The sequence below is a fragment of the Simochromis diagramma genome, unplaced genomic scaffold, assembly GCF_900408965.1.
Source record: "Simochromis diagramma unplaced genomic scaffold, fSimDia1.1 OVJJ01000343.1, whole genome shotgun sequence".
Taxonomy (NCBI): Eukaryota; Metazoa; Chordata; class Actinopteri; order Cichliformes; family Cichlidae; genus Simochromis; species Simochromis diagramma.
In genome coordinates, this window is record NW_024386831.1 from 14,479,896 (window position 1) to 14,507,520 (window position 27,625).

The 27,625-nt window shown below is 40.7% G+C and overlaps 1 protein-coding gene across 3 annotated transcripts in view; it reads left to right on the forward strand.

Moving 5' to 3' along the window:
* Nucleotides 1–24,455, forward strand: part of LOC120731194 (obg-like ATPase 1) — a 47,401-nt gene extending 22,946 nt beyond the window's left edge. For all 3 annotated transcript variants that reach the window (XM_040028089.1, XM_040028090.1, XM_040028091.1), the window contains 7 exons: nt 3,347–3,522; nt 7,001–7,081; nt 7,448–7,545; nt 17,773–17,913; nt 18,470–18,566; nt 21,864–21,986; nt 23,991–24,455. In XM_040028089.1, coding sequence (XP_039884023.1) covers nt 3,347–3,522; nt 7,001–7,081; nt 7,448–7,545; nt 17,773–17,913; nt 18,470–18,566; nt 21,864–21,986; nt 23,991–24,092 — 818 coding nt within the window. In that variant the 3' untranslated portion in view covers nt 24,093–24,455. The remainder of the gene's footprint in view (nt 1–3,346; nt 3,523–7,000; nt 7,082–7,447; nt 7,546–17,772; nt 17,914–18,469; nt 18,567–21,863; nt 21,987–23,990) is intronic.
* Nucleotides 24,456–27,625: the final 3,170 nt, after the last annotated feature.

Below are 27,625 nucleotides of genomic sequence, written 5' to 3' on the forward strand. Positions count from 1 at the left end.
CACCATGAGGACAACGCACAGGATGACAGCTTGCACAAAAGTCTACAGCTTCTGTTGACTTGCATGGCTAATAAGATGTTGCTTTTTTTTTGGTTGTCTATCATTTTCTTGTAGAGCTTGATTGCAAAAGTTTGCTTTTATGGAAAACCAAGGATTTACGGCTCCTTAACACAGTGAAAGATATAATATTCTGCGTGTACAGAGGTTTTGGTAAAAGTCAGCATAAAATGTGAAAAAGCTCATTGCTGGTATCAGAGGAACTGGTTCTTATTTGTCAAGTTTATAAAGCAGCATTGTGAGGCTGTACTCTGACATAATGTTGCTCTAAGCTAACAATCGTAACAGTTGTAATGCTAGTTTGAATGCTTTACAGGTATGATGTTTACAGTGTAGCCGTCTAGTTGTAACAATGTAAACTGTGGGGCAGGAGAGAAGCTCAATTGCCAACTTTCATTTGCTCTCCAAAAAGGTCATTGGAGCATGCAACCTAGCATAAAACCTTCCAATACAAATACTTAATATGCATATAACTTAATTTTCCTCATCATGTTTTACTACGTTTTTCTTTTTTAATTTAAAATGCAAGAACAAGGCAGATGGAACCATGGGAAATCAGAATATTTCATCAAAAATAAAATCAGTGTAGAACATTTACTTTTAAAAAAAAACACTACTGAGTACCATTTTAGCTACTTTTCTATTATTACCTACTTGGATCGACTCGGCACAGTTCGCCAGAGTTTTCAGGTTTTCCATTAGGTAATAGTACCTGGTATCACGTACTTTCTGGTACCTGCTGGACCGGGATCCCAAGTGATCCAAGCAGTTGTTAAATTGTGACATGGTCAGACTGCGTGCCACCGATTGGCTAGTCAGTAGCGTCACTCGATGACTCATGAGAGCGTCTCATTCACAAAAATCAAAACCAACATTTTTGAAACTGGGCAACAAGAGAAATGGCTACAAATAATAAAACCGTGGTCCCTGAGTCTGACAAAAGGCTACAGAGCAGCACCAGATATATTCTCGACCACTGTTAAAGCGTTCATGTTGCATATTAATTACATTAATATCCGAGTCGATCCATGGTGAGTCGGTCCAAGTAGGTACTAATGAAAAAGGGGGTTTTCAGGATGACGTTTGGCCCTATTACCTATTCTGACTTATAACATAAAAAGTGGCCGCGCAAGAGTTTTAACTCTTAATTGTTTATTAAATATTAGAAAAAAATATTTAGACTGTTGGTGCCACTCCGTGCCCTTCCTCTGGACACGCCCATGCGTAGGTGGCAATAACAGATATAATGCGTCTGTTTACTTGGTGTACTTAACAAAGACATCAATTTGTTTTAATTTTAAAGTTCAAACTAAGCAAACTTCTCTTTAGGAGCCTCTCAAGTGATCTACATGCGTCACATATGGTGATGTTTCATTGTACAGATAGACCTGAAACTCAGGTATGCTGTTGCTCATCACGCCAGTGGTGCATAGCTATGAATCATCCATATTTCCCATATATGTGACTGTTAGAACTTGTTGAGATTTTATCTCAAAGGGCCCTTCCTGTCGACAGTTCTCCACACATTCAGGTGTTAAAATATGAATATTGATTGTTGATAAAGTTTGGTAAATATACACATTCCAAACATCACTCACCTGACAGCCACTTCCTTGTTGAATGATATGGGATTCCTATTATGCTTCAGTGAAACTTCACTGATATATGACAATGTGTGCAGCTATATTTCAAATCTAACTATACAGTGTTTACAAAAATGTCTCATAAAGACGCTCTATCCGTTTGGGTATAGCCTACAATTTTGAAGCACTTTTCATGTAAGGCTGGCTGTAAAAATACTGAACATATTCATATTATGTAATAACTGATAATTGATTTATTGTTGAATAAAGCAAATATGCATGGCTTGGAGTGAAAAGGAAAACAAAAGAAAGTTGTTTGTGCATGTTGTGGATATTTGACATGGTTTCCATTGTTTGTGTGTAAGAGGACAGCTATAAAGAATTCCAGTAATTAACAGTGAATGGTTGTTAAGGCCTCACACACAGGCCTAGAGAGTGGAGCCTTTGTGACTTCCTGACAATCGCCAGTTGAAAAAAAAAAAATTTGCTTACTTGTTTCAAATTGTTAAGTTATTTTGTTGTTGTTTTTTATAGTTTGCTGTTTTTTGCCTGCAAGAGTAAAATTCTACTTGAAACATTCATGATAATCTAGCAAGAGCCATATAGAAATATGATATGTAATACTTTTATATATACATGGACATTTTTCGGGGTTTTTTTGTAGAATTGTGACCATTTGATGTCTTACTTTAGAACACAACACTTTTAGTTAAGTAAAATATTAACTGCAGAAGTTTTGTTTGGAACTGAGTCTGTTTTCACGCTGCAGTGTTCCCAGTGCTGTAGAATGATTAATACACCAGTGAGGTGCTCTTTCTTCCCCCCCAAACACGCCATGTTGTCAAACAAGCTCTGCACAAACTGTACTTTGTAAATTGAAGAAAATATTTGCAAGACATGTGGGAGAATTGTCCACTACAGTTGCCAGTGTTAATGTTAAAGGCTTGTCACTCTCATGTGCCAGATGTACAACCCACCCACCACCACCCCACCAGCCCCACCACCACCCGCCACCACCCCCCTTCCAAACCCTGAGCACCGCTGAAGAATCAGAAGGAGTCCTAAGAGCCGCTGGTGGCTAAATGGTCTGCTTCACAGTCTCATTACCTAATCACCAGCATAGCCACAGCTAAGATGCAAATGATTAGAAGACGGCTGTCCTCTTTCATATAAGATCGCTGACAGTTTCTCCTAAATCATGCTTAGTTTTCTGCATTTTTTGTTGGTTTTTATGGGTTTTTTTTCACTAAATGGCTAATAGTTTTAAAACGGAGAAGTAGGAAATGCAAGGCCAGATGCTCTCCGCTTCATGCAGAATGACAGACAGGCCTGTTTTAGTTGCACTTAAAGCCAATTTTAGTGGAACTTGGCTTGACACTGTGAGCTGGTTTCTAACTGTTCTGACACACTGAAAATAAAGATTAAATATATTCCTGAATATTGCATTTCTATGACTGACATTGTGCTTTTTTATGTGGATGCCTTTTTTTCATATTCTCTGCAAAAAATAATGCTTTTCCTGGGCTGAATCTAATCACTGTTTCACATTTGATTTCCAAAAAGTCAATGTCATTGATTCTGTTACCCCAATTTGCTGTTTGGATTATACGTGTTCATCTAAAGCAGAGCTGTTGTTATTCCTAAGAAGAAGAAAAAAAACCTTCATACTGATGCTCTCCCTGTGTGTTTGTATCTTATCCCTGCAGGTGCTTTTGATGATGAGGATATCATCCATGTGGAGGGGACAGTGGACCCAGTGAGGGACATGGAGATCATCCACGAGGAGCTGAGGCTGAAGGATGAGGAGATGATCAGCCCTATTATTGACAAGCTAGAGAAGACAGCCATTAGAGGCAGTGACAAGAAACTCAAACCAGAATATGTGAGTCAATGTCCCAGCAGGCCCTTTGCTCCCCCTCACAGCAAGGCACAAATAATAACCCACCCACACATGGCCAAGGAAAAAAAAAGTATGTTTTTTTAATCTCCCTCCAATAGGTCTCACCCCTCCCCCTGGCCCATTTTTCCCTTTCTGAGATTGAAAGTGATCAGGGGTCAGGGGTTTTCTGCTGTAGAAATCATTAATAGAGAGTTACTTATTCAGCTACTGACCCTGGGTCACAGCACTGGGCTAATGAAAGTGTTTCCACACAGCTCTTTTCATCTAAAGTAATACTCAAATCATGGCACAGCTCTGTCTCATGCTTATACACCTACAGCAGCTCGGGAAATTGTGTGAGGCCATATAGTGGGTGACACATATGCCTATACCTTGCTATCAATACAGTAAATGTTTAGAATATGCTTTGACAGAAGATTCTCAGTTCTCGGTGGTGCAGGGCAAAATGCAAGGCAAGATGAGAAAAGAATCCACATCTTGGATGCTAGATCAAAATATATATGGATGCTCGCACACACTCAGGTGGTTATATTGTTCCGGTAATGAGGCTGAGCAGCTAACTTTAGCAATGATTTGGTTGCAAATGTCACATGATGCCCTTCCATCATTGGAGCAGGTTAGGATGGGCCAGCAAGCAAGGGGGATCTGGCCTTTCACTTGGAGCAGCATGCCCAATTTCAGGCCCCAACACACCAAGGCTCTGACCACTCATTACACTAACGAGAGGGGCTATTTCACCTGCTGCAGAGGCCCCCGTGACTGGTTGGTTTCCCTCAGACGAAACCCCCCCACCCACCCACCCCCTTACAGCCAGCAGCACTTCCCCACACCCCTGTAGCCCCGCAGACAGGAGCCATTCAGGCTAGGCAGGTGGCCGCTTACGCACATAATTGCTAACAATTTTAGGCAATGAATAAAAATGATCTACATTACTTGTCAAAGGTTGTGCACGCGTCGGCAAGTGAGAATCTATAGAAGACCTCTTTAGATGGCAAAGAATGGTGCTTATCAAAGGCTGCACTAAGCTTTTAGATGGGAGGGATTGTGTGATTGTCTCACAGGCTGAGCCTAGCGTGTGACATGCTCAGCTGTGTGTAGGCACACGTACGCACGTCTAATTCAACATCTATATGCAGAACATCGAGACTATGTCTAAAAATGTACAGTTTAGTAGAAACAATGGTGCTCGTTCTTTCTTTTGCAGTGCCACGAAATAATGTGAAATAAAAAGGATATTGTGTGCAGCCTTTTAAAAGGTGATTGCTTGAAAGACCTTTGAAATGGGATTTAATTTCCTTTGTCGCACTCATTTGTCTATAGACTCTACAGGTCTGCGTGTGGTGTGAAAATTCATGAATAAAAACATATTTTATCCCGTTCCTAACAGATTTAAAGAATTCATTTAATGGGATTGAAATGTGAGAGTGTCTTATTATACTATTTAAGTCTGTGGTGATTATCACAGTGGTAAATATGACATAATTCAGGATGATACACCCTGTTTCTTGTTAAAACATGGCCTAAAAATTCAAAAATCAGGGGTTTTTTGCACGAAAAGCAGCAGTGTATTTTAAATAAAATCCAGCATCTCAAAGCCCACAAGTTGCTGTGTTAGAAAACTGAAAATATTCTTAATTTAAAAAAAAGAAGAAGGTCAGCATTGAGTTCATGTGAATTTGCTTCTGTTTGCACTCATCAAGTGTTGGATTGAAAGGGCAAAGTGTTGTCTTGCAGAAAAATGCAGACCTTTGCCCTGTTACATAGAAACACAGTGCCAGCATAGTGTATTACTCTGAAAGAAAACTACTGTGCAAAGCAGCATATAATTATGCAGTATAAGATAACACCAAAAGGACAACACTGAATAATTGTAGTTTGTGACACAAATCAGCCTAACTTCCTGCTGAAACCGGATGTCGGCACAAGACAAAATCCTTAAAGACAAGACTGACATCATGAGATTAAAGGATTTGAGTTGTGAAGAAGTATGCAGTTTTATTGAAACTGTTAAAAAAACACTGCTACACAGATGATGTTATACTATTTAGGAAAACTAAAGACATATATGGAAATTACTGTAAGGTTCAAATTCCTAAAAGTTCTAATATTTTGTTGTGCTAAATTTATGTGCACACACCACTACAAGGCTCAAATTTATGCATTGTTAAAAAATGTAAACATGTTTGCTGGTGCTGTGTTTACAAGAACAATGTTTCATTGCTTTTGTCCAAGTGAATCCTCAAATCCCCTCTCCCTGCAAAACAATAATAAGAAACCGGCCCACCAGCGGCGCTTCATGGTGGCAAGCGTATGTGTTTGACCCCTGTGGGACCTATATGCCTTTTATTAACACCTGCCTGTTAGAGGAGCTCTGCACGGCGGCTGCGAGCTGATGAGGGAAACCTGGAGCGGGTTCAGCCTGTGTCACTGGCCGTTTGCTGTTTCCATTTCACAGATGATTAATCTCTCTGTGAAGACTTGGGCCGGCGCGGGCGGAGTGTATGCAGCTCTTCCTGCGCTCTCTCCCGCTGGCTGCACTCTGGCTGCCTGACTAAAAGGCCTTTAGAATTCCTGTGGAGAGAGATGTGCAGAGAGTGAATGCAGCTGGCTGGGGGTCAGTGTGTGGAGCTTTTTCTGCCATTGTGTAATTGAGGCTCTGGCAGGATTTTTTCCTCAGTTCTTTCAAAAGGGAGTATGATTGTGAAGTGCTGCAAGGGTTTGGGGAGGGAAAAGGAGGTAGGGGGAGTGTTGCAGGGGGTGGGGGAGTTTTTATATGAAGGGGGAGGTCAAGTTGACAGGAACAAAAAGAATGTGTTCCGCTAATTTCTGTGGGGCTGGATCAACAATAATAGGCTCAATTTCTTTATTACAAATTTTATAACTACCTCCCTCCCATTTTCCCACCCTTTTCCGCTTCCAGATCCTGTCAAGACCCAGTCTTGCCTGTGGTCTCAACCCACAAGTACCTCAGTAATGAATGTGGCATACATAGCTGGAAATGCTCAATATTTTCTCCAGAAGAAACACTGAATAATTAGCTCTGTACCTCACTAGTCCTTATTCAGTAGGACTACATTCTGCAAAGTGCCTGAGGAGGGACCAATAATTTACACCTTACTAACCAACTTCCAATTAGTTCCCCGCTCTTTCCAATTTCGTCTCCTCTCTCTATCCTTTTCATTAAACAGTCCCGATGGAATATTGATGTATAAAGCTGAGACTCTGAGAGAGACACCCCAGAAGGCATTTTGTCATGATTTAAAGGAGGGAAGGGGGTCTTGTGCATGCCATCCCTGTCAAAGATAGGCCACTCCTGCTTGAATGCGAGCAAAGGCCATTGTTCATTTTGGCATCAGGATGCCATGCATTTAGGAAATAATTACCCCATACCCTGCTGGGTTTATATTCTTTTTCATCTCCTTTAATGGCTCCTTGTTCATTCTATTTTAACCCCATACAGGACATTATGTGCAAAATCAAGAGCTGGGTAGTGGATGAAAAGAAACACATCCGCTACTATCACGACTGGAACGACAAGGAGGTAAGCCTTTGATGTTGCTGTCACATTTATTGGCGCGATTTATCATGCTAATCTTTTCATCTGACCTAAAAGTACAACTGCTGTTTCCTCTTCTTTTGTTTTTTGTGTTTTGTTTTTCAAGCAACATGTTTTTTGTGCAAATCGCAAGTTAATATTATGCACAGTTATATTTTGACATTGCTTTTGTACAAGCTAATGACATCTGGCCATGCTGATCTTGATTTAGAGGCTTCCTAGTTGCGCCCCACAGAGCCTATACACCAGACTCTAATTTGATTTGGCTTCGCTTGTCTCTGTGTTGTCCTCAAAGGCTACTTTGGAAAGTTGTGGATTCTCAGTACTTGCCTTGTCTGTCTTTTTCTACAGATCGAAGTGCTGAACAAATACTTGTTTTTGACATCCAAACCAATGATCTACCTCGTTAATCTCTCTGAGAAAGACTACATAAGAAGAAAGAACAAATGGTGAGTACTTCGAAGAAGGGCGGGAGCAGATTCATCGCTCTCACTAATCATCGCTAAAGAGCTTTCCTTCTACTTACGTAAGGAATAGCGTTCATTTTTACTTAGTTTAATCTAAACGTGTGCGCATTTGCCGTTGTGTGAGACTTACTGTGGTCTCCTGCTGACAACAACAGTCATATCTCTGTGAGAGAATCTGCCTGGAGGTGGCACTAAGTAAGCTCTAACACAACACCCAGCCCCAGACTCTGCACTTCATTAAGCCCATACGAGCATATGGTCTCCATTTCCAGCAAAATTTCTCATTTCCATATGATATCAAAGAGAACGAAGGCTTTAAATGACAAAACAAAACAAGCGTATGTACATTTTGAAGCCAAACAGCTGATTAAAATCATCTGGGCCAGTAAATCATAGGGGCAAGACTCCTTAAAGATTATCTGAAATTGTTTTTGCAAATATTTGGTTTTGTCTTCACATGTTGTTGCTCTTGCTTTACAAGCATCTCTTCACAGCCATGAAATTCCCACAGTTCAGAACGACAGCCGAGGCTTCCTAGATGTGTTTAACTGACTGTTTTCCATAATAATGCGCATGTATGGGGAATTGCATGACTCATGCTTTCAGGTACAACACTGGTCACGATGTCAAAGGGCTAAAGATGACCTTGAAGGCACTGATATAAACTTCCAGCTCTGTGATCCTTACAAGCACTTTTTTGTAGTAATGTTGTCATGTGGCCTCAGTGAGAGCTGATCCAGAAGGCTGGTGTTTGACATCCATTATGTCTGAAAGGGCTACTTTTCCCACACTGCAGCCATTTTGTCAATAATACCAACTTGTGGATTGTTATCACACTTTTCCAATTGCCCTCCAGGCTGGTGGTGTCACTTCTTAGAAAATTTGTTTTTGGCGCTTTACTTGGCAGCATTGTATTACAAGTGAAGTTGTTTACCTATGACTGTTTGTTAAAATGTTCCTGACACGAAAGTATGACTGTCAGACGGAGGGAGGAGGAAGAGAACTCATAAATCAAATGATTCATGGCAAGTGGAACATCCGTCATCAGTAGGAATAGAGGTCCCCCCCCCCTTTTTTTTTCTCATGTTGTGTGTGTAACTGTGTGAAATGCAATAAATCTCGGAGTGTTTTAAACAGTAGTGCTCAGGTGTCCCGAGGGCTCCGCGATGAACAATGCCGACATCAAAGTGTTGATGTTTGACAAGTGATGAGTCACTTCCCTTGTCCAGAGAGGAGCTCACACCTGTATGGAGATGATTACAGGTAGATCTAGCTGTCCCTAATTGTACAATAAATGCTGCTCTCAGCCCTAATGGCAGCTAGTCTGCTGCAGAGACGCCAGACTGCCATTTGGCTGTCGCCATGCTCCCGTGTTTTTCCACCAGCACAGTTGAGATGATGATACGGTTAAGGACTATTCAAAGCAAACAGCAAGACAAATTGCAATCCCAGGTTTAATGTGTTCAGGAAAAGAAGGCGAATCGTAGAATGAGGCAAATAAGCCAATTTTATCTGTGTCTCTCAGGACACCCATTCAGGCCTTTTCACAGGTTCACTTCCCTGCTTCTTTTTATTTTTTTAAGCTCTTTTATATTTAAGGTGTTTTGCTGAGATGCTGCCAAGCAAGATTGAGGTTCATGCTATTTAATCTCAGTTACACGATCCTGATATTTTTAATGTATGCATTATAATTGAGGGTTTTTTTTATTATTATAGCCATTTAATAGCATTTTCTCGAAATAGTTATGGCAATTGCACCATCGTTTGCAATAGTTTTATTTAGTATTGTAAGTCTCCAAAAACATTCTGTTGTTAACCGGGATCATCCTGTTTGGAGTATGGGAACCACATACCACGCTGGCCTTGTTTAGACAAGAATACAGAGTATTAGCTTTAGAAAGCCATCATTAATGGAGGGATCAGACAAGGAGCAAGGCCTCCTTTCATCCCCAGGTTCTCTGCTGGAGACAGTACATCATTTACTGTTGAGAGGAGCACATGGCTCCAATCCTATACAGTGTATGTGTATGAGAATGCGTACATGTGCATGTTTGAAGTCTGTTTCAGAGGCGACTCCATGCTCATTTGGATGCTGGTGTAATTGCGGTGTGGAGATCAAAGGCGCGCTGGCCGAGTGATGTTCCAGAGGAGACTTTACCACACAGCCCTCTCCTCTGTGCAGAGGGGGCCGCCTGCTGCTCACCGCTCCCCTCTCCCCTCTAGCCATGCACTGCCCCCTGCACATCCCCGCTCGTAAAAAATGATTAAGGCTGCATTTGTCATGTGTTTATGACTGAGAGGCATTGCGTGATAGGGAATGGCATCTACAAGAGTCTATCAAGAGGCTTTCTCTTCTTTCCCCGGCGTCAGTGAGCTGCCTGGAAGACTATTCAACAGAGCGCAGTGTGTGTGTGTGTGTGTGTGTGTGTGTGTGTGTGTGTGTGTGTGTGTGTGTGTGTCTGTGAGAGCGCTGTTGATAATGTGGTGGCTGCAGTCTGCCCAATGCTGGCATCTTTACTTGTCATCTAAGACGTTGTGTATTTTACAAGCACGTGGCCTCGCCAATTTTAGGACTCTTTATTTCTTTTAATAGATTTGATATCAGATATTTATTTAATCTTCCTCTTAATCTTCGAAGAGTATTCATATTTTGTAATGACAGAAGACACAATTAGAGGACACTTCAGCTATACTGTGATGTTTTTTCCTCCCTTGTCATTTCTTTTTCTGCCTTTTTCTTCTCCTTCTTTTGGACAATGTGCATTAAAGTAAATTGGTGCCTCTTAAGTAGATGAGTTGACCTTTAAGGAAACCGGCAAGCGTGACCTGTCTGTGAGTGCCTCTGCCGTGTGGGCTCTCCTGGTGAGTGTAAGAACTGCAGGGTACCACTGCTTGCAGCTTTTATTAACTCTGTGCGTGTGTGTGTGTGTGTGTGTCTGCGTGCGTGTGTTTGCATGTGTGAGCATGTATGTTAGTCAGGGTCTGTTTGTCTGCCTGTATACAAGTGGGCATAGGTCTGAGGATGTGTACTTTTCTCTTTAATCTCCAAATACTTTTTTGTTGTTGTACTCTTCCAAACTTATTCGTACTTTATCTCTCTTAAGCATTGTTTGCCTCCAGTGCGTGTTACATTTGGTACCTATCTCATTATTCTTTATGCCAGGAAGCGCCAACTTTAACATGCCACAGCTGCTCTTTCTGTCGGTCTCTACCTAATTGTGTTTTCCTACCACAAATGCATCCATATCTATAATCTACTTGCTAATGTTTTCTTGTCGTGATGTCATTCAGAAAATCTTCTGCAATCCTGATTCCCCTCATTAGCCATTTCAGACAACGGTGATGCTTCAGAAGACCTTTGTTTAAGAAGTCATCTGTCTGATTTCAGCACAAGGCCTTGTTTAACGCTGGTGTGTTCAAAGATAAGAAAGCAATATTTTCAGTATCTCTTATTTCACTAATTCCAAAGTAATAATAAGACCAAAACCAAGAACACCAATCCTATTAATGTTTTTTGTTTTCCAAGAGCAGTAAAAAATATACATGGCCCACAATGTTGAGATACAATAAATAGAAACCGTGCAAAATTGTGGAAGCTGTCCTTATATTAAATTCTGTTTTCAGAAAATAAAAAATACCCCATGTATATATTTTAAATAGACTAAAAATGAACCCCAAAATACACCAAATTATAGTTATTTGTGGTGGAAAATTATATTAAAGCTTACATATGGATATGTATTTGTTTCAAGATGTATCTTTTTTTGAGTAGGAGCAAATTGGTTTTGGGCTGACAGAGCAGGAGGATGAGAGAATACTGAGAGAAGGAGTCGGTGCACCAGTTTAAATCTCAGCACTGGATTTGTTGACAATGAGAAGAATGTAGATTCGTCCCCGGCGTAACCTTTGAGGCAAATGCGGTGTAAACATGAGGTAATATCTCCGAGTAGGTTGAGGAAATCCAGCCACAGAGGTTGTTATTTCCCCAGAGTCTGATACTCCGGTCTGCCTGTAGGAGGAGCTTTCACAATTGAAGTAAAGGAAGCCCCGAGAGGAGCTGCAGCATTGTGCCGCTCTGTCTCACAGCAGACAACTCGAGGTGGAGAAGCGGGGTAAACTATGTCTGCTCAGCTTAAGGGTTGACTTGTATTTTGTTACCTCTGCTTTTTGATCCTGAAGAATGTCAGTAACAACTTTATCGTGCTTTATTTTTTCGTTGTCTTATAATTTTGACAAACAAACACTCGTTTCAGGAACCACACCAACATTTAAAGACTGAAAAAAAAGTCAAACCCACAGACAAAGCCAGTCCATGAAAGAAATCACTGCTACCCACTTCAGCTACTCCAAACCATAATTCACACAAACACAAGTGAAACTTTATTGAGTGCAAAACCACTGGCTCCATCCAAGTTTTTTTTAGGAACTAGTATCTAGGGAGTTAGAGTTCACTTTTCAAAGCCATGTGGGAGATATACGATCGCATACTCCTGTTTGATTTGTCCACTCTGTCCTTGTTCAGTGTGGGATCCCGAGAAACACTTTCCCATGGTAGGATGCATACCCTACTATCCGCAGTCGGTCCTAATGGATGCCGTCAGCTAGCTTTCAATGAGTGAAAACAACAGGAGAGGAAGTACAGTAAAACTGAAACAGATGTAAAGTCCTGTCGACTCTGTTAGCCCAGTTATTGACTGTCCCCTGTCCAGGTAATGAAAGGGCACTGTTGTCGTGTACCACATGACCCCATTGTCTTTGATGTGTTTCGTGATGAATACCTTGTAGTAAAATTGAGACTAAAAGTTTTTCATTATCTTTCTATATTCTTCAGTTTGGTCTCCAAAACCCAGTATAGATTTCTCCCTCATTCCTCAGCCCCAAATCTGATAAATGCTGAGTCAGTCTGCCCCCAACAGTTCATAATCCACTTATTCTGAAGACACACACGGGGGGGGGGGATTGTTCTCCTGGCATTTTGCTGACATAGAAATAAATGTCTACGAGTTTTGCGTCGGTGAAAACGCTAGATTTTGATAGTTGAGCTTCTTGAGGTGAGCTTTGTGTTGTCTTTGCAATAAGCTTAAGGCCAGGAACACATGCTGCAGTGAGTGGCCTGCAGCCTCGACAAGTTTAATGAGACAAATAAATGAATTTTACTGTTGCCACATACAGCTCCTGAGCGCTTATTATCAGGATTATTGTTGAAACTGTTATGAATGGACGAGGGGAGAAAAAAAAGATGTCGGATTGTAAGCGGTGTTGGGGAGGGGGGGGCATGATTGGCTGATGTTACATATGTCCTTGATTACCTTCCTTCTGCTTTTATTCTAATAAGTGGCATTCTTTGTACTCCCTAGGACAGCTAGACAGTCTGACACACGATGAGAATAAATATTGCATGTGGTAGACATTAAGCTGTCATCCTGGAAAAAAAGAAGAGATGGAGAAATCCGTGTGGTGTTCTTCGGCGCTACACTTTGCCTGCTCTTGTCACAATTGTCACATCTTGATGACTCCCCCCTCTCTACCCCAGCCCCCTTATTTTCTCTCGCCCAGTCAACTGCCATGAATGACAGCATGGATACCCCATATAGAGAATTATTTTGGGTGATGTAGAATGTACTCCTCTGGGTTACTGTTTGAATTTCTCATGTTTGCCTGTTTTTTGTTTGGTTTTTTTTTTGCACCCCCACCCCACAGAAATATCTTTAATGAGTTATGGCTTTGATATTGTGTCCTTAACGACCATCTTAAAGACAAATCTATGGCGGATGGGGTTGTTAAGGTTTCATCTATCATGTGCAAACGTTTAAAGTCACAATATTTAATGGGTGTAGTTATCAAAGAAAGGAAAGTTGTTTTAAAAAGCTTGTTACCAGCACACCCTCAAGGTTTGTTTGAGATACGATGTGAGATGATGCTCTTAATTAAAGCTGCTCCCATTGTGCGTGCGCCATGTTCTGTTTCCTCCAGCCCATGATTGCTTTGAAGATTGAAAGAAGTTGGTAATATTGCTGATAGTGTGTCTGTGTGTGCGCGCGCGTATGTGTGTGTATGTGTGAGATCTCCTCCCTTTCTTAAAGACGCGATGGGTAATGCCTTTCCATCCGGCTATGGCCACAGGGAGCAGAGAGCGTCTGCACTCTTGTCGCTCAGGAGCTCACCACTGGGAGGATGAAAAGCTTCCCACAGAGCCCCCGACTTCCCAGCCTCAAAAGCCACCATGAGCTCATACCTCTCATTTCTCTCTCCCTCCACAGAGGAAGGGAAGAGGAGGGGGTAGTATATGCTGTGTGCCGCAGCATCTTGGCCCCCTAGGTTGCTCATCCTTGTAACCTGGGACCAGACAAACAGGGGGGACTCTGGGTTTATTACTTGATGATTCTGTGCCTGGCATCTAAGCCAGTAGCTGTCAGGACATGTGAAGGGAGTAAGTAACACATTCAGCTGAGCTACCCAGACTCAGGTGCTGGGAGCTCACCTGTGGGTGTGTCAGTGATCGAGCTGTGGAGGATGTAGGTAGCGGATTACTCTTCGGGTCTGTCAGCACTCAATCGCATCGGGACTGAGCACTCAAACCGGAGGTGGCCGACCTTATACAGGCTTAACTGGCTCTGCACTCATGATGAAGCCAACCTGTTTGAGTGTATGTCAGACGCAGGCCCAGGTCATTTCTCAGGTAGCTGCCCCTGTACTTTAGATGTTCCTATTGTTTGAGCCATTTAAGCAGATCAAAGCTCTGACAAAGCCCAGGGAAGCCCCCAGGCATTCAGAAACACAGGAATTATCCCCCTTTAGGATTCTCACACAAAAAGACAAATAGGCAAGCTCCGGAGGGTGGCCCCACCTGGGGAACATCTCTATTCAGAGCCAGTCTGTTGCAAAAGGTCCAATTGTGGGTTTTTTTCTTCTTGTAATTGTAGAATATATTGTGTTTTAAATTACATGTACTTTAAATACAATAAGCATTAGATCCAAAGCTTGCAACAAATGGTGTGATGCCTATTATATTTTCTAGACGTAAGACGTAAGGTGTCACATGGTCTTGGTTTCATGTTGACTGTTTTTTACCTTTAAAAAATAATAATAATAATAATGCATACATGTTTGAGTTTTGCAAAAGTTTTTCTGGTTATAAAAAACTATATTTTTCCATTTGATCTGAGAGCACAAACACAGCTTGTTCCTTGGACTTGTTTGAGCCTTCAAGCCAGTGAATGATTAGCAGAAATAATGTCTCTGTCACCCTTAATCACATTAAAACGTGGTTAACATTTAATTTTTCCCACTTGATATGCAAAAATTTCCACTTGATTTGCAGCAGAAGCCATTGGAATTCCATTATAAAAAGAATAAAAATTTCAGGCATCATTTGTTCAGAGAGGGATATCAAGAGCAGAAAGTGCTGAATCTTTCTATTAACCGAGCAGTGAGAGATGGCACTCAGTTCTGGGACATAATAGAGACTGACAAGACACATGCACTCGCACACGCTCTCTCTCACACATGCACACACACATGCACACACACACGCACACACATCTTTCTCACTTGTATTAGTTTAGAGTACGAGGTTGATGAAGAAGACCTACAGGGAAAATATTTTACTTACATCTTATTACTGATTTTAACAAAACTGCATATCTTTTCACTTGCTTATTTTTAATCAGGCAGTAAACCTTCCTCTAAAACAAAAGTCAGGCCTGTTTCTTGTGTTAAATAGGCATTTCACACTGTGAATGGGCCTCCACGAACAAGAACACCCCTTTATTCTTTAGTATGACTGAGAGCCATAAAGACACAAAGAAATCTGCAGCATGTTTTACATAAACATTTTTCCAAATTTACACATCCACATAAAATTTCACACAAATAATTGGAAGGGACATAAATACAAATTGCAAAGTGGCACGGGTAGACAGTGGTGAAGTTGACAGAATTGGTTTTGGGAGTCATGTTGACGGCACTTCAAAGCTCTTAATTGACAGCGCTTTGTTTCTGGAGTTGTGGGAAGGGGGTGTTTCATGTTCCTGTGGCAAGGTGTTTGTCTGGTCCTGTGTCACTCAGTGCAAGGACCCGGAGACCCCCGTGCTCATTTGCAGCTCACGTTCTCCGTCTCGGCTTCACATTATTAAAATCATCCCTCAGCCTTCTACCAAGAGCCTCTTTGTTACTTGGCTGGCTTGGCTCAGCTCTGTCAAGTCTTCACCAATTACAGTCTCAGGTACAATGGTCTATTCAAAGGATCACAGCCCTTGACTGGTGTGGAGAGAGTGATTTGTGAATCATTATTCAGCCGCCTGTAGAGAACGCAATACCTGAGGAATGCAAATAACGTGCCACCAAATAGACAGCTGTGCTGCTAAAAGTGACAAACTACAGCTGTTATTATCTCAGATTGGATTTTTCCCCTCTTGGAGCGCCCTCCATCTCCTATGTTTTCAGGTTTTCTGCTTTGGCTAAATGTGTTTTATTTTTCTGTCCTTTATTGGCGAGACGTTGGATGCCACCTTATTGTGTGTTATTGTGGTGGCAGTCAAGCGTCAGATCTGCATACGTGGTGTGAACAGTAAGGGAAATATTAGGTTATTCCTCTTAATAGATGTGCATCTGAAAAGGCAGACAGACGACCTGGCATATGAGGCATTTCAGATTTACTGCACCGGCCTGTGGTGTTATTTTAACTTGTTGAGAAAAACATTCAATCAAAGCAAAACTGTGCTCTTCGTTTTGCCCGTTACCTTGTCATATATTGTATATTGATAATCATTAGGTAGGAGCAGCGATAGGGTGCTGCAGGTGATAAAGCGGTGACATTGTTATTGGAATAGATGTGGTATTGAGGTGGTGTGGTTCCTCCCAGTCTTTGATTCTTATGGGCTTTAAACAGGAAACTAGGATTACAGATAATGACAGGGACCCCTTAGAATCAATCCAGCCCAGGAGCCGCCGTGTGAAAATGGATTTGTGTGATGCTGCTCTTTGAGATCCGTCCAATCCCAGCCTCGGAGCTTGTGAGGCTAATCTCATAATTGCTCTAACCCCCTCGTATTGTTCTGACTGAGGGTTACCATTAGCTGTGAGGATATCTTTGTCCTGCAATGTCAGGTGTCCTGCTGGACAAGAACACGTAAAGGAAAAAAAAGATCATGCAGTTAAGAAAGTGCCAAAGATAACAGTAGGTGGTTAGTTGCAGTGCTTTCTCTTTGCTTGAATGTTAATGTTTATCTAACATTCAAAAAAACACTCGGCTGGTGGAAGATTTATTTTTTCATAGTTTAAAAAAGTATATCGTGAATTTCACTTCCACATTTCAGAGAGAAATGTGTGACTTTTTGCTTGAGCGATTTCAAAATGCACTTATTAAGAACAGTCTTGTTGTCGAACTGATTATTTTAATGTCTATTTAAATCATTTATTTATTATCTGCAGGAGCAAAGGTGTCACATTTATTCGAGAAGTGCAAAAAGGGAAGTCGCAGCTATTGATTACGTATAAAAAAAAATGTGACCACAGTGGCATCATCTGTTTGTTTTTTGAACTCTTTTGAAAAGAAGCCATGAGGTGAACTGCTGACCTTAGCCACTTTTCCACCTAAAAGTGGCTAAACTGTCTTTCTGTGCAATTAATTTAAGAATACCTCAAATTACAACAAGGACAAAACAGCGTGAAATGACATACAAATGTCTGTAAAAGTCTGAATTAGGTTAATGATACAAAACACAACATTTAACACCATAAAGAAGGTGCTGAAAACAAAAAGAATCAGGTAACATATTTAACAATAAAATAAAATGAATGAAAACCCAAACTTCAGCAAAATTAAATATTCTTGACACTTTTTACTGCTTTATGTCTTAAAGTGGAAATGAATGCCCTCCTACTTTTGGCATCATTTTAGGTTCACTGAAAATATTAGGACCTGTTTTATACATATATATATATAAATCCAGTTTTTGTATTTTTATTATGTTTCTTTCTCTTTGCTAAAGGACGTGTAGTCAAGTCTGATTTTTAGTTGAGAACTTGAACGGAAAGAAAGTCAAACTCTGAAAGGAAATGCCACCTTTAGAGTGCAGTCTCCCACAAACACTCATATTTTCAGCTGCTCTCATGAATATGCATGCATGCAGCGAATAACAAATACGTTCATGTTAATCAAGTCCTCCAACGTGTTTTGCGACTGCTGTTTTTCTTTTTTTTAATCAGGTTGGTGAAAATCAAGGAGTGGGTGGACAGTCATGACCCCGGAGCCTTGGTCATCCCCTTTAGTGGCGGCCTAGAGAGCCTGCTGCAGGACAAGAGTGAAGAGGAGAGGCAGAAGTACAGCACAGAGCACAAGACGCAGAGGTTAATTAGCATTCAGTCTCCCCACACTTTATTATCAGCTGTGTCCTCCATGCACTCCTTTAATTGCATGTGCTGATAGAATAATAAATGGCAGAGTAATTACCATTATAAAGCAAAGGATCCCTCTTCTTACTGAACAACTCAGTCAAAGGGTTTTCCTCTAAATTAAGTTTTTAACTGTCATCTGTCATCTGTAGGTATAATTATAACTTGGGCATTTTGGGTTTATTGTTCTTGTGTGAAAACCTCTATGGAGAGAAAAATTGTGACAGCAGATTTTTTTTTCCCCTTCTTTCTCTCAGCAAAGATCGAGGCATTGGGTTGAATTCTTAAAAATGTTAAATGAGTCTACAAGCCTCCTAATTAATCAAAGAAACCATTGGAGAGTTGAATGTCTTATGCGAAACGAAGTGACCCATCTTATTCACTTAATGAGTTTATATTGGAATGAATGGGGCCTTGCCATTGAGGTGAACTTTGTCTAGGCATCAGCAGCGATAAAGAATACTTAAACAGTTCAGACCCCTCGATTCAAGCTGAAATCTCTCCCCACCAGTGCCCTGAGCAAGATCATCAAGGCAGGCTACGCAGCCCTGCAGCTGGAGTACTTCTTCACTGCTGGACCAGATGAGGTCCGTGCATGGACCATTCGGGTAAGTGCCAGCTGCCTGCTGTGCGCATACGTACATGTGAGCGTGTGTATCAGACTCACACACACACACACGAATACACACAGTATCCCATGTTCCACCCTGCTGGCACCTTCACTGATATCGCACACTTTCAACTTTGTCATGGTTGTGCTTTAGCTAGTCATTACAGACCAAGGATAACTTCAATTACTGGTGAGCTGCTGAACAGTGAAAGTGGGGGCTACATTGATTGAGGAGGGCAACAATTGATTTTGCCCATTACGTCCATGAGAATGTTTCCATCCTGTGCAGATCTGCCTGCCCTCCTCCTGCCGCTGGAGATAAGGAGCCCGTGCATTGTGCCTGCCTAATCTGTGTGACGGAGGTTGTCTGTGCCAAAATTGATGTCGCTTTTCATTCGACTGTTTGTGGGCCTTGCTGGGGGCTCCTCCTCCCCGTGTGTCTCAGTTTACTGAGCCCAGCCCGCCAAGAGCTTTGTGCAATGGGATCGCAGCATTTACATCAATACAGATGTTTGCTTTGCATGTTGGTATTGTGTGCACTTATATTTTCTTTCCTTGAGCAGATAGAAGCATCGAGTGCAGAAATAATAAGCTATTTTGTCTGAGTAACATTTATAAGTTCATATCGGTGGTTTAAAAATACAACAAAGTAACTTTTGAGAAACTTCAACAACTAAAGATTTGGGTTGTATTCAGTCATACAAATTCATATCCATTCTTTCATCCCATCAGATATTTCAAAGGATTGTAATTTGAATGTTTTTTTTTTTTTTTTTACGATACAGAATGCTTTCAATCTCATAAACATAACTTGTCCGTTTGAAAAAAGGAGTCCCATTTTCAAAAAAGCATTGCAATTTTCCACAATGGCATCTATTCAAAGAACTTGTCACCAAGCAGATCATTATGGTTTTGTTCCCCGAGTGTGAGACCGTTCACTGTTCACATTTTGTTGTTCAATTTGTTCAAAATCTTGAAATAGCCCACTATAGATGGTGGAGGCAATAATGGTAGAAAAAGTCTCATGTGTGGGCGGGTTACAGATTTGACCACTGATGGAAATACTGCTTAAATTTTTATCTTGCCCAAAGATGGCATTACTTGTCCACTTACAAAACACACATAAATAGGGGTGTTTGTTCTGCGTGTGATGCAGCTTTACCAAGACCATTTTCCCTTGACTTTGAATAAGCTCATATTGGCTTCAGCCTATTTTCTGACATCTACTTTTCAGTGCATGGGTGGATTATTTTGCATAAGATTTACGAGTGCACTGTTCTTCACGAAAAGATGAATAGATTTTTCACACAAACAAAACACTAATTTAAAATGCTATCTCGTGCTTCATTATTATTACTATTATTGTTGTTATTATTGTTATTATTAGATAGAGACGTGGCTTCAGACAGTTACATTATGAGTAATACACAGGTTTCCAAATATCCCCTAGAGGACTCCGATATGCATTTGTAATATCTGCTATAGCAAATTGCAGTGATAAATGTCCTGTTTCTTTTTTAACTAATCTTTTTAAAAGCACAAGATTTTTCCTTTTTCTCCATTTAAATATATTTATATAAATATATAATACAATTGCATGTTTCTTATAAGGAACATAATGTTCACTTGATTTTTTTGGCATGAGAAAAATGACACATACTTTTTTTTAATGGGATCTATATGAATTTCTGCTCTCCACTAGACAGGGTCTCCTTTTTTTTCTCCTAATTCTTTTATATTGTGGTTGAAACAAAATTTAGCCACCTTCAAACGATTCACCAAAATCATATTTCGGGTGAATGTTAAATGTTTTGTTGTAGATTATATGACACCCATCCACACATCAAGCTTGATCCTTTATTTTTCTTTTCTAAGCATTTTTAAACTAAGCACAACCCAGAGGGGAAGATGAGCTCACTCGCTCTTCATCCTCACAAGACACGTTACATTTTAGTCAGATGACATCACCGTGTTTAGATGCACACGTCTCAGCATGACTGATGTCCTCGCTATTTAGAGCAAAGTCCCAAAACACTTCAAAGGCATCCTCGAAAACACGCTTGTCCTCCTCGGCATAACTGATTACAGCCAGCCTTGATTGTGTGTGAGGGGCATTTAGTCAGGTAAGCATCAGTGAGTAACTATATTAAGCCAATACATCTTGCATTGTAAAAACTACACTCAGTAATGTCGTGTTCCTAAGTCCTTTAACATGCTTTATTAGGCAGCCTCGAGGTGACCATTATCTATCAGCCTGCTCTGCATAGCTCTTAACTAGGACAATGTGGATCTCTTGTAATGCACCATATGAAAAAAATCCCTCCCTTAATCTATTTTTCTCCAGATAGACAAACCTTGATGCTGATTAATGGTAGTTAAACTCACAAGCACTCCGTCAACGAGATTGCAAGTAGATGGTAATGTATTAGAGTCATTAAATACGCATCATTCTTTTGGCATGAAATATGTTGACCCCAACCTGATTATATACATAATTAAAACTGCTCAACAGTTTCTGAGCACGGAGCTGCAGAGCAGAGAGGGAGCGAGCAGGTCGACAGGCAGGAGTCATAATGATGCACAGCAGCCACGTCACTTATTTGGGTCATTTGTCATTTCCACCCAGCATTATTTCAACGCATATAAATTGCACATTTTGTCAGTCACCAGTTTTGTCTTGGAGTGTTAGAGAGGGCTCAAAGTCCAATATATAAAATATATATACATATTTTATACATCTATTAAACTGTTACATGTAAATTGAAATCTCAAACAGCTCCAGTTAATATCAAATCTCTGCTGTGTAAATGTAAAAAGTTATAATACTCCAAAACTCACAGGAGTACATTCAACATAGTGAAATACCACTGAAGGGTTGAGCTGAATTTGAATTACCAAACTCTCACAATAGTAAAGGCCTGATGCAGTGGGGTCTATACCACGCTTGCTTCTCACTGCAACGCTGGGTCTTCTTGCTGTCATGACCAGAGAGCCGAGCAGCGACCCACAATGAGGCAAGATTGCTTGGACAGAAATCAATACCACCACGGAATGGGAATCAGGAGGCATTGATAGCAGTGCTGGGTCCTTATCGGTGTCCAGGCTACCCTAGCAGGTCACAACTGAGTGGAAAGCTATCCAGAAATCAGGACTGAGGCAAGAATACCCCCGACTGAAAATCACCCCCAGAGTGATCACAACGCTATCACCCCATCAAACACCGTGTCGCTCGCATGCTGTAATCCATCTTCTCCAAAACAATTCATTTGTCCTCTCTTTTCCTTCCTTGTGACAGAAAGGAACTAAGGCTCCACAGGCTGCGGGGAAGATCCACACAGACTTTGAGAGGGGCTTCATTATGGCGGAAGTAATGAAATTCCAGGATTTTAAAGAGGAAGGCAGCGAGAGTGCTGTCAAGGTGAGCAGTCAGGGTGCCAGAGGAGATGAGGGGAAGTCTCCTGTGATCAGTGGAGCTGACAGTCGCCACACAGCTCCTACTGAAAACTGCTCTTCACCTTTACTCAGGGGAAGAAATTACTGCACACACTCCAGCACCACTCCTGACAAGCCAGCTGATTCTGGCTCTAAACACTGCCATTCTGCTCCAGCTGTGCATATCTTTATCACAATGTGTCTTAACTGGCTGATGGTAGTTCTTGCTCGTGGCTCAGCGCAGTCGCTCCAAGGAAGCACTTCTTCACCTCACCAGGCATTTATCAGATCTACAGAGTGCGCTGTTAGCTTAGAGCTCTCTGTTACCAAATCCCCAAGCCACTGTAGGCATGTGACAGTGATATAAAGCGGCAAGTTAAATAAAGTGTGAAATTCCTTAAATAAGGACTGTTTCATGGTTTGCAGCACAGAAATGTGACTTGCATGTCTTCTGTTTTTATGGGCAGTGTTTGTTTTGACCTTTTTAACTACACCTTGTGGACACACCTATCAAGTGTATTAAGTCATTTCACTGCTAAAGGCAACACAATACTTTTCTTTCCTGCTCCAAGTTGTACTTTGACATTGAAAATTTGTTTAAAATCTGCAAACTGTAATCAACTTATCGAGTGCACACGGTTAATAATGAGTTCATCGACACTGTAGGATGCCTTTTAAATTAAAGGTGCACTTTTTTTCAATCCTTTATTTTCTTTAACGAGAAAAAAATCTACTTTTAAATCTCAGTTAATTAAAGCAGAAGTGACTCTGATTTTATGTGCAACACTTGTGCGAAGCAGCTGTAAGCCATGCTGTCGCAATCCCCCTATCACCACCATCAACTCCATGTGCCCACTTACAGACTCAACTAATGTAATTATGGTGGCACAAAGGGCCCACGGGGACCAGTGTGGAAAGGAAGCACTAAAAAAAAAAAAAACATTTAAATCTCCTTGCTATTCAAGTCCTTTTTAATAAATATTTGATATTTAATGCATCGGCAGTGTATTGTCCACACCCTCCATAAGCTGCAAAAAGAGAGCGAAATATGTAAGTCTCTGGGGGGTTTCGCCATTGTTATCAGAGGTTGAGATCTCAGTGTCAGGTCCTTACTGCATGCTCTCTTACTAATCCCTTTTTGAGCCTCAGAAGAACATGGAGCATTTCTGACTGTGGCATTAAGGTCCATGCTATTTAATGCCAGTTGTGGGAATAGGCTGTCTGAATAGGGCCAGTGTACAGGGATATCACATTATTAGTAATCATATCTGCTTAAGCCAAGCTTGCTGCTCCAGATGGCTGCTTTCAAGTGCAAATGAACCAGTTAGACGTGTCTGGTTTAATACATACTCAGGAATCACAAATAGCCATTGATTTTTTTTCCTGTCTCCCTCTCCATCCAGTGTTTCTGGTGGTATTGAGCTTGGATTAAATGGTCTCCTGAGCCTTTAAAGGGACATTGATTCTTCTAATTAATTGTGCACTGTGCAGAACCAGAATGCATAAACCTGTCCGTATTAGCACTTCAAGTCAATTATTTTGAGTTTGCCGGGAAGGAGAACAAACACTTACTGTACACAAAAGAAATGTTAGAACTTATTTTGTTTCCTTGAGAAGTTTTATAGTGCTGTAATCAAAGACTTATTAACATTTTGTGCTTGTGCACATGAAACTGAAATGGGCAGAAGAGAGGATTATCACTCAGTGGGAATTCAGGCACCCCTCAAACAAAACATGCGTGCACTTGTGTGTGCGTGCATGCGTGCGCCTGTGCAGGCGTGTGTGTGTGTGTGTGTGTGTATGCATGTGTAGATGAACATTTGCAAGTGTAATTTTAGTTCAAGTTAAATCTTTTCTAATATTATTTAAATTATAAAGAGTTTTTAATCTGTTCGAGTTCATCCACATGACAGACTAGCTATTTCTTAGCATACAGCTTACAATCTTTTATATTATTTTAATGATTCTTTTTATTTTTTTAACCCCACAGGCAGCTGGTAAATACAGACAGCAGGGAAGAAACTACATCGTCGAGGATGGAGACATCATCTTTTTTAAATTCAACCCGCCGAACGCACCAAAGAAAAAGTGACGCAAGAACAATGCGTTTGTTTGCACAACTGACTGTATTGTTGCCTTATATCTGGCCACTTTTACACTTTTTGTTTTCCGTGCTGTAGGACTGAATCCCCCACTCGTGTGCCAAGGCACAGGTTCAGTAAACTCTGACAGCTTTGCTATTTAAGATCAGGATCGGCCCCCCACTCCAAATTGTAGCAGCATTTGAAGGAGCATATTACTCTCCAGATACTTCATTAATCTCCATCACGGGTGCCAGCACTGACACAGCTGACAGCGGGGACAATGCCACCTGCTCCTCTCCCCCTTCTGCAGATAATGCATGTTTTACAGTAGCCCAGATGTCTACACTCAATAAAACATTTGACAAAACCAGTCTGTGTGTGTTTTGGGATGTCTGTATTGAGTGGGAAGCTGCATGGGGATAGTGATAGCGGTCCTGCCGACCACTGATTAGAGAATTAAAAGACACAGCTGACACTGACTGTAGCATAGAGGGGACAATTATAATTAAATCTGTTAACTGAAGCTGATTTTGGAAGGGCACATGCTGGATGCAGGTGTCTTGGCCAAAAGAAATGGTCACTTTAAATGATTATTTGCAAAGAGACTGAGTTAACCTTTCATTTATCATTTTTATGACATTATTGTATGATATTATACATGTGCTCTCTTTCACTATGCCACCAGCTTTTCGACTCTGTCCCTAAAAAAAACAAAAAAAAAACAAAAAAAAAAACAAAAATAAATAAGAATAGCACATTTTTTATGTTTAAAGTTTCCTACTCCCATCCTTGAACAACAAATACACATCTGCACACACACAAAAAAAATCCAAGAAATATTCATACAAGCCATATTTTTTACAAAAAAAAAAATAAAAACTCCAGCTTTTAGTATATTCTGTATGGTATGAAAATAGAAGTTGATACAATCCACAAGCACAACCAGAAAACGATTCCTGTTGTCTGAAGTAGTGTTTTTCTCACCCCCTATACTTTGTGTGTAAGTGTTTGTGAAGCGTTTATGCTGATGGAATTGTATGGCTGCAGCCGCAGTGCTCCAAAGTAAGATTGTATTCTCCGTGGGAGTCCGAACAAAGAGCTGCAGATCAGCAGTGCTTTGCTGAATATCTTGTAACCATTAAGACTGCGGAGAAAAAAATGGCTTTTTGATGGGAACAAAAAGATTGAATAAAAATGGTCATTTTTCAGAAAGAGTATTGCATATCCAAGTTTTTTGGATGGGATGTTTTATGGAGTGGAGCCTGTGCTCGCACTACAAAGCATAGTGTTTGTCATGGAAATAAGGTGGATTATAGTTTTCAGAGTTTGAGATCAGTGGCAAAATATAGGATAGTGTTTATTGTGGTTACTTAGAAAGAATGACGGATGACAACATGTGTATCAAATAACATTAAGCTTATTTTTCTTGGTAGCTTTACCATTAACCAGTGGTTTTAATCACTGAAATTTCTTGCAGCAGACCAAGAATGTTATTGCTACCAACACTTAGAGCTCTCGCGTACAGTATATGCTTTTACAACGGACTGCTTTGAGTTGACTGGTTTCTAAGTGAAACCATACAAATCCTCTGGAGAGCACAATGGGGGCTTGAGACTAAACTGTTTTTGCATTCTTCTCGGGGTGGTATTGGTGTTGGCCAACCTAAACCCAACACAGAAGATTATTCATCTGCTGCAGTTTTGAGGCTCGGGGATTGATGAGTTGTTCCCAGCGGTCTGGGTCATGGAGTATTTTGTTTTTCATAAAGTGACAATAAATCCTTTCAGGGCAAGTAATAAAGCTATTTAGAATCATGCAGATGCAGTATAGGAACAAAACACCAGACCGAAAAAGTCCTCAACATGCTGTTTCAGGATTTGATACCAATAATTTTGCTGTCACAGAAGAAGCAAGGATTCATGAATTATAAACTCATTGGGTGTCCTGACATCATGGAACACATTATAAAATATATATATATGCGCAACCTCACAGTTAATAGCAAAAACAAACGCGTGTTAAAGTATCCATAAACATTACCGGGTGACATAGGTAGGACAGTAAAAACTGCCCGGCAAGGCTCATGAAACGAGCCCAGAAATGTGACAGAATCTCTGCTGGTACAAATGTGCCGTCAGCACCATCAATCAAGTGGTGCCACTCTGCCCCGAGGCAAACCACAGTGGCATCAAACCAAGAAGGACACAGAGTGGAAAGCTCACTTTAAAACACACACCCAACAAAACAGACTGCGGCCTGCTGCTGTAAATCACACGGACACCAAAGAGCTTTGAAGATTTTTTTATTTATTTTTTTAAACGGAATGTGTGAGTTATAACAAATAAACATATAAATAACTATGGCATTTTTCAGAGCAGTAACTACACACGAGGGATCGTGTTGGGAAATTCAATGGTTATTATAAACATGCTGTATCATATTATTACTGTGAGGAAATTATCTCTATTTTGGATAACAATAAAAAATGTTGCCATGTTGTAATTGCTGCTATTGTGTGACTTCTCTGTGTGCCAAATGCCGTACGCTGAATGGAGGTAATACGGAAGCAGGATTGGACTTTAAGGGGGGAAAAAAAGTTTACATTCACATATGATACTTCATGCAAGCGTTTCCTCTCATTCATGTTGAACTACCATGCTTTGATTTATTGCTCCCATAGTCAGGGTGATAAAACATTGTCCAACGTAGTGCTGAGTGAAAAGAATGCCATAAACAGCTGAGAGGAAGCTTAGAAAAGAGTATTTAAATCATAACCTCTGGAATTTAGTTTCTCTTTTTCTTTATTGTTGCCACATCACAAATCTCCTTTCTGTGCCATCATGGTCGCAGTCTTAATAACAAGTTAGGTGTTTAAACTATCACACAAAATGCAGCAAACCATCATTTAAACAATAAACGGCTACATCGTCTATGTAATGTCCAAGAAACGACTCCTGTGCATCTTCCCACCTTTACTGTTACGTGCTGCTCTAACTGCTGTGCATATATACTGGCCTCTTAATTACACATACCTGCAAAATCTATTGCAATTCAGAGCACCAGCTCTGAAACTATAATTATTAATAGTTTAAAATCCGTAATTATAATCTTATAGTTGATATATAAAGGTGACAAGTAAAGGTGTTGCACTGGACTAGGTGTTTTGTGTCCTCTATTTTGTTATTACTGAGCATAATGCCAGGCATTATTTACTATGCAAAAATGTGGAACTGCATTACAATTAATTGTGTAGCTGTAACTGTTTAAGTGGCCACCGAGTTTAACCTCCTGAGATGTTGTGTCCTCATATGGAAACGCTGCATTTTGGCTTTTCTGCTACTTATACTTCATTCTTCTCAATAAAATGTTTTTACTCTGTTAAACAATGGTGACTTTTCGGTTATGCTGTCAGGTTGAATCTACTCCACAATGACACATAATGTGTATCTGAAAAACTTATACCACGTTGCTGAACTCTGTGCTGCACTCTTGCTCCGCTGTTTACCGCACTGCTGGTTGTCTAGCTGCTGTTTATGTTTGT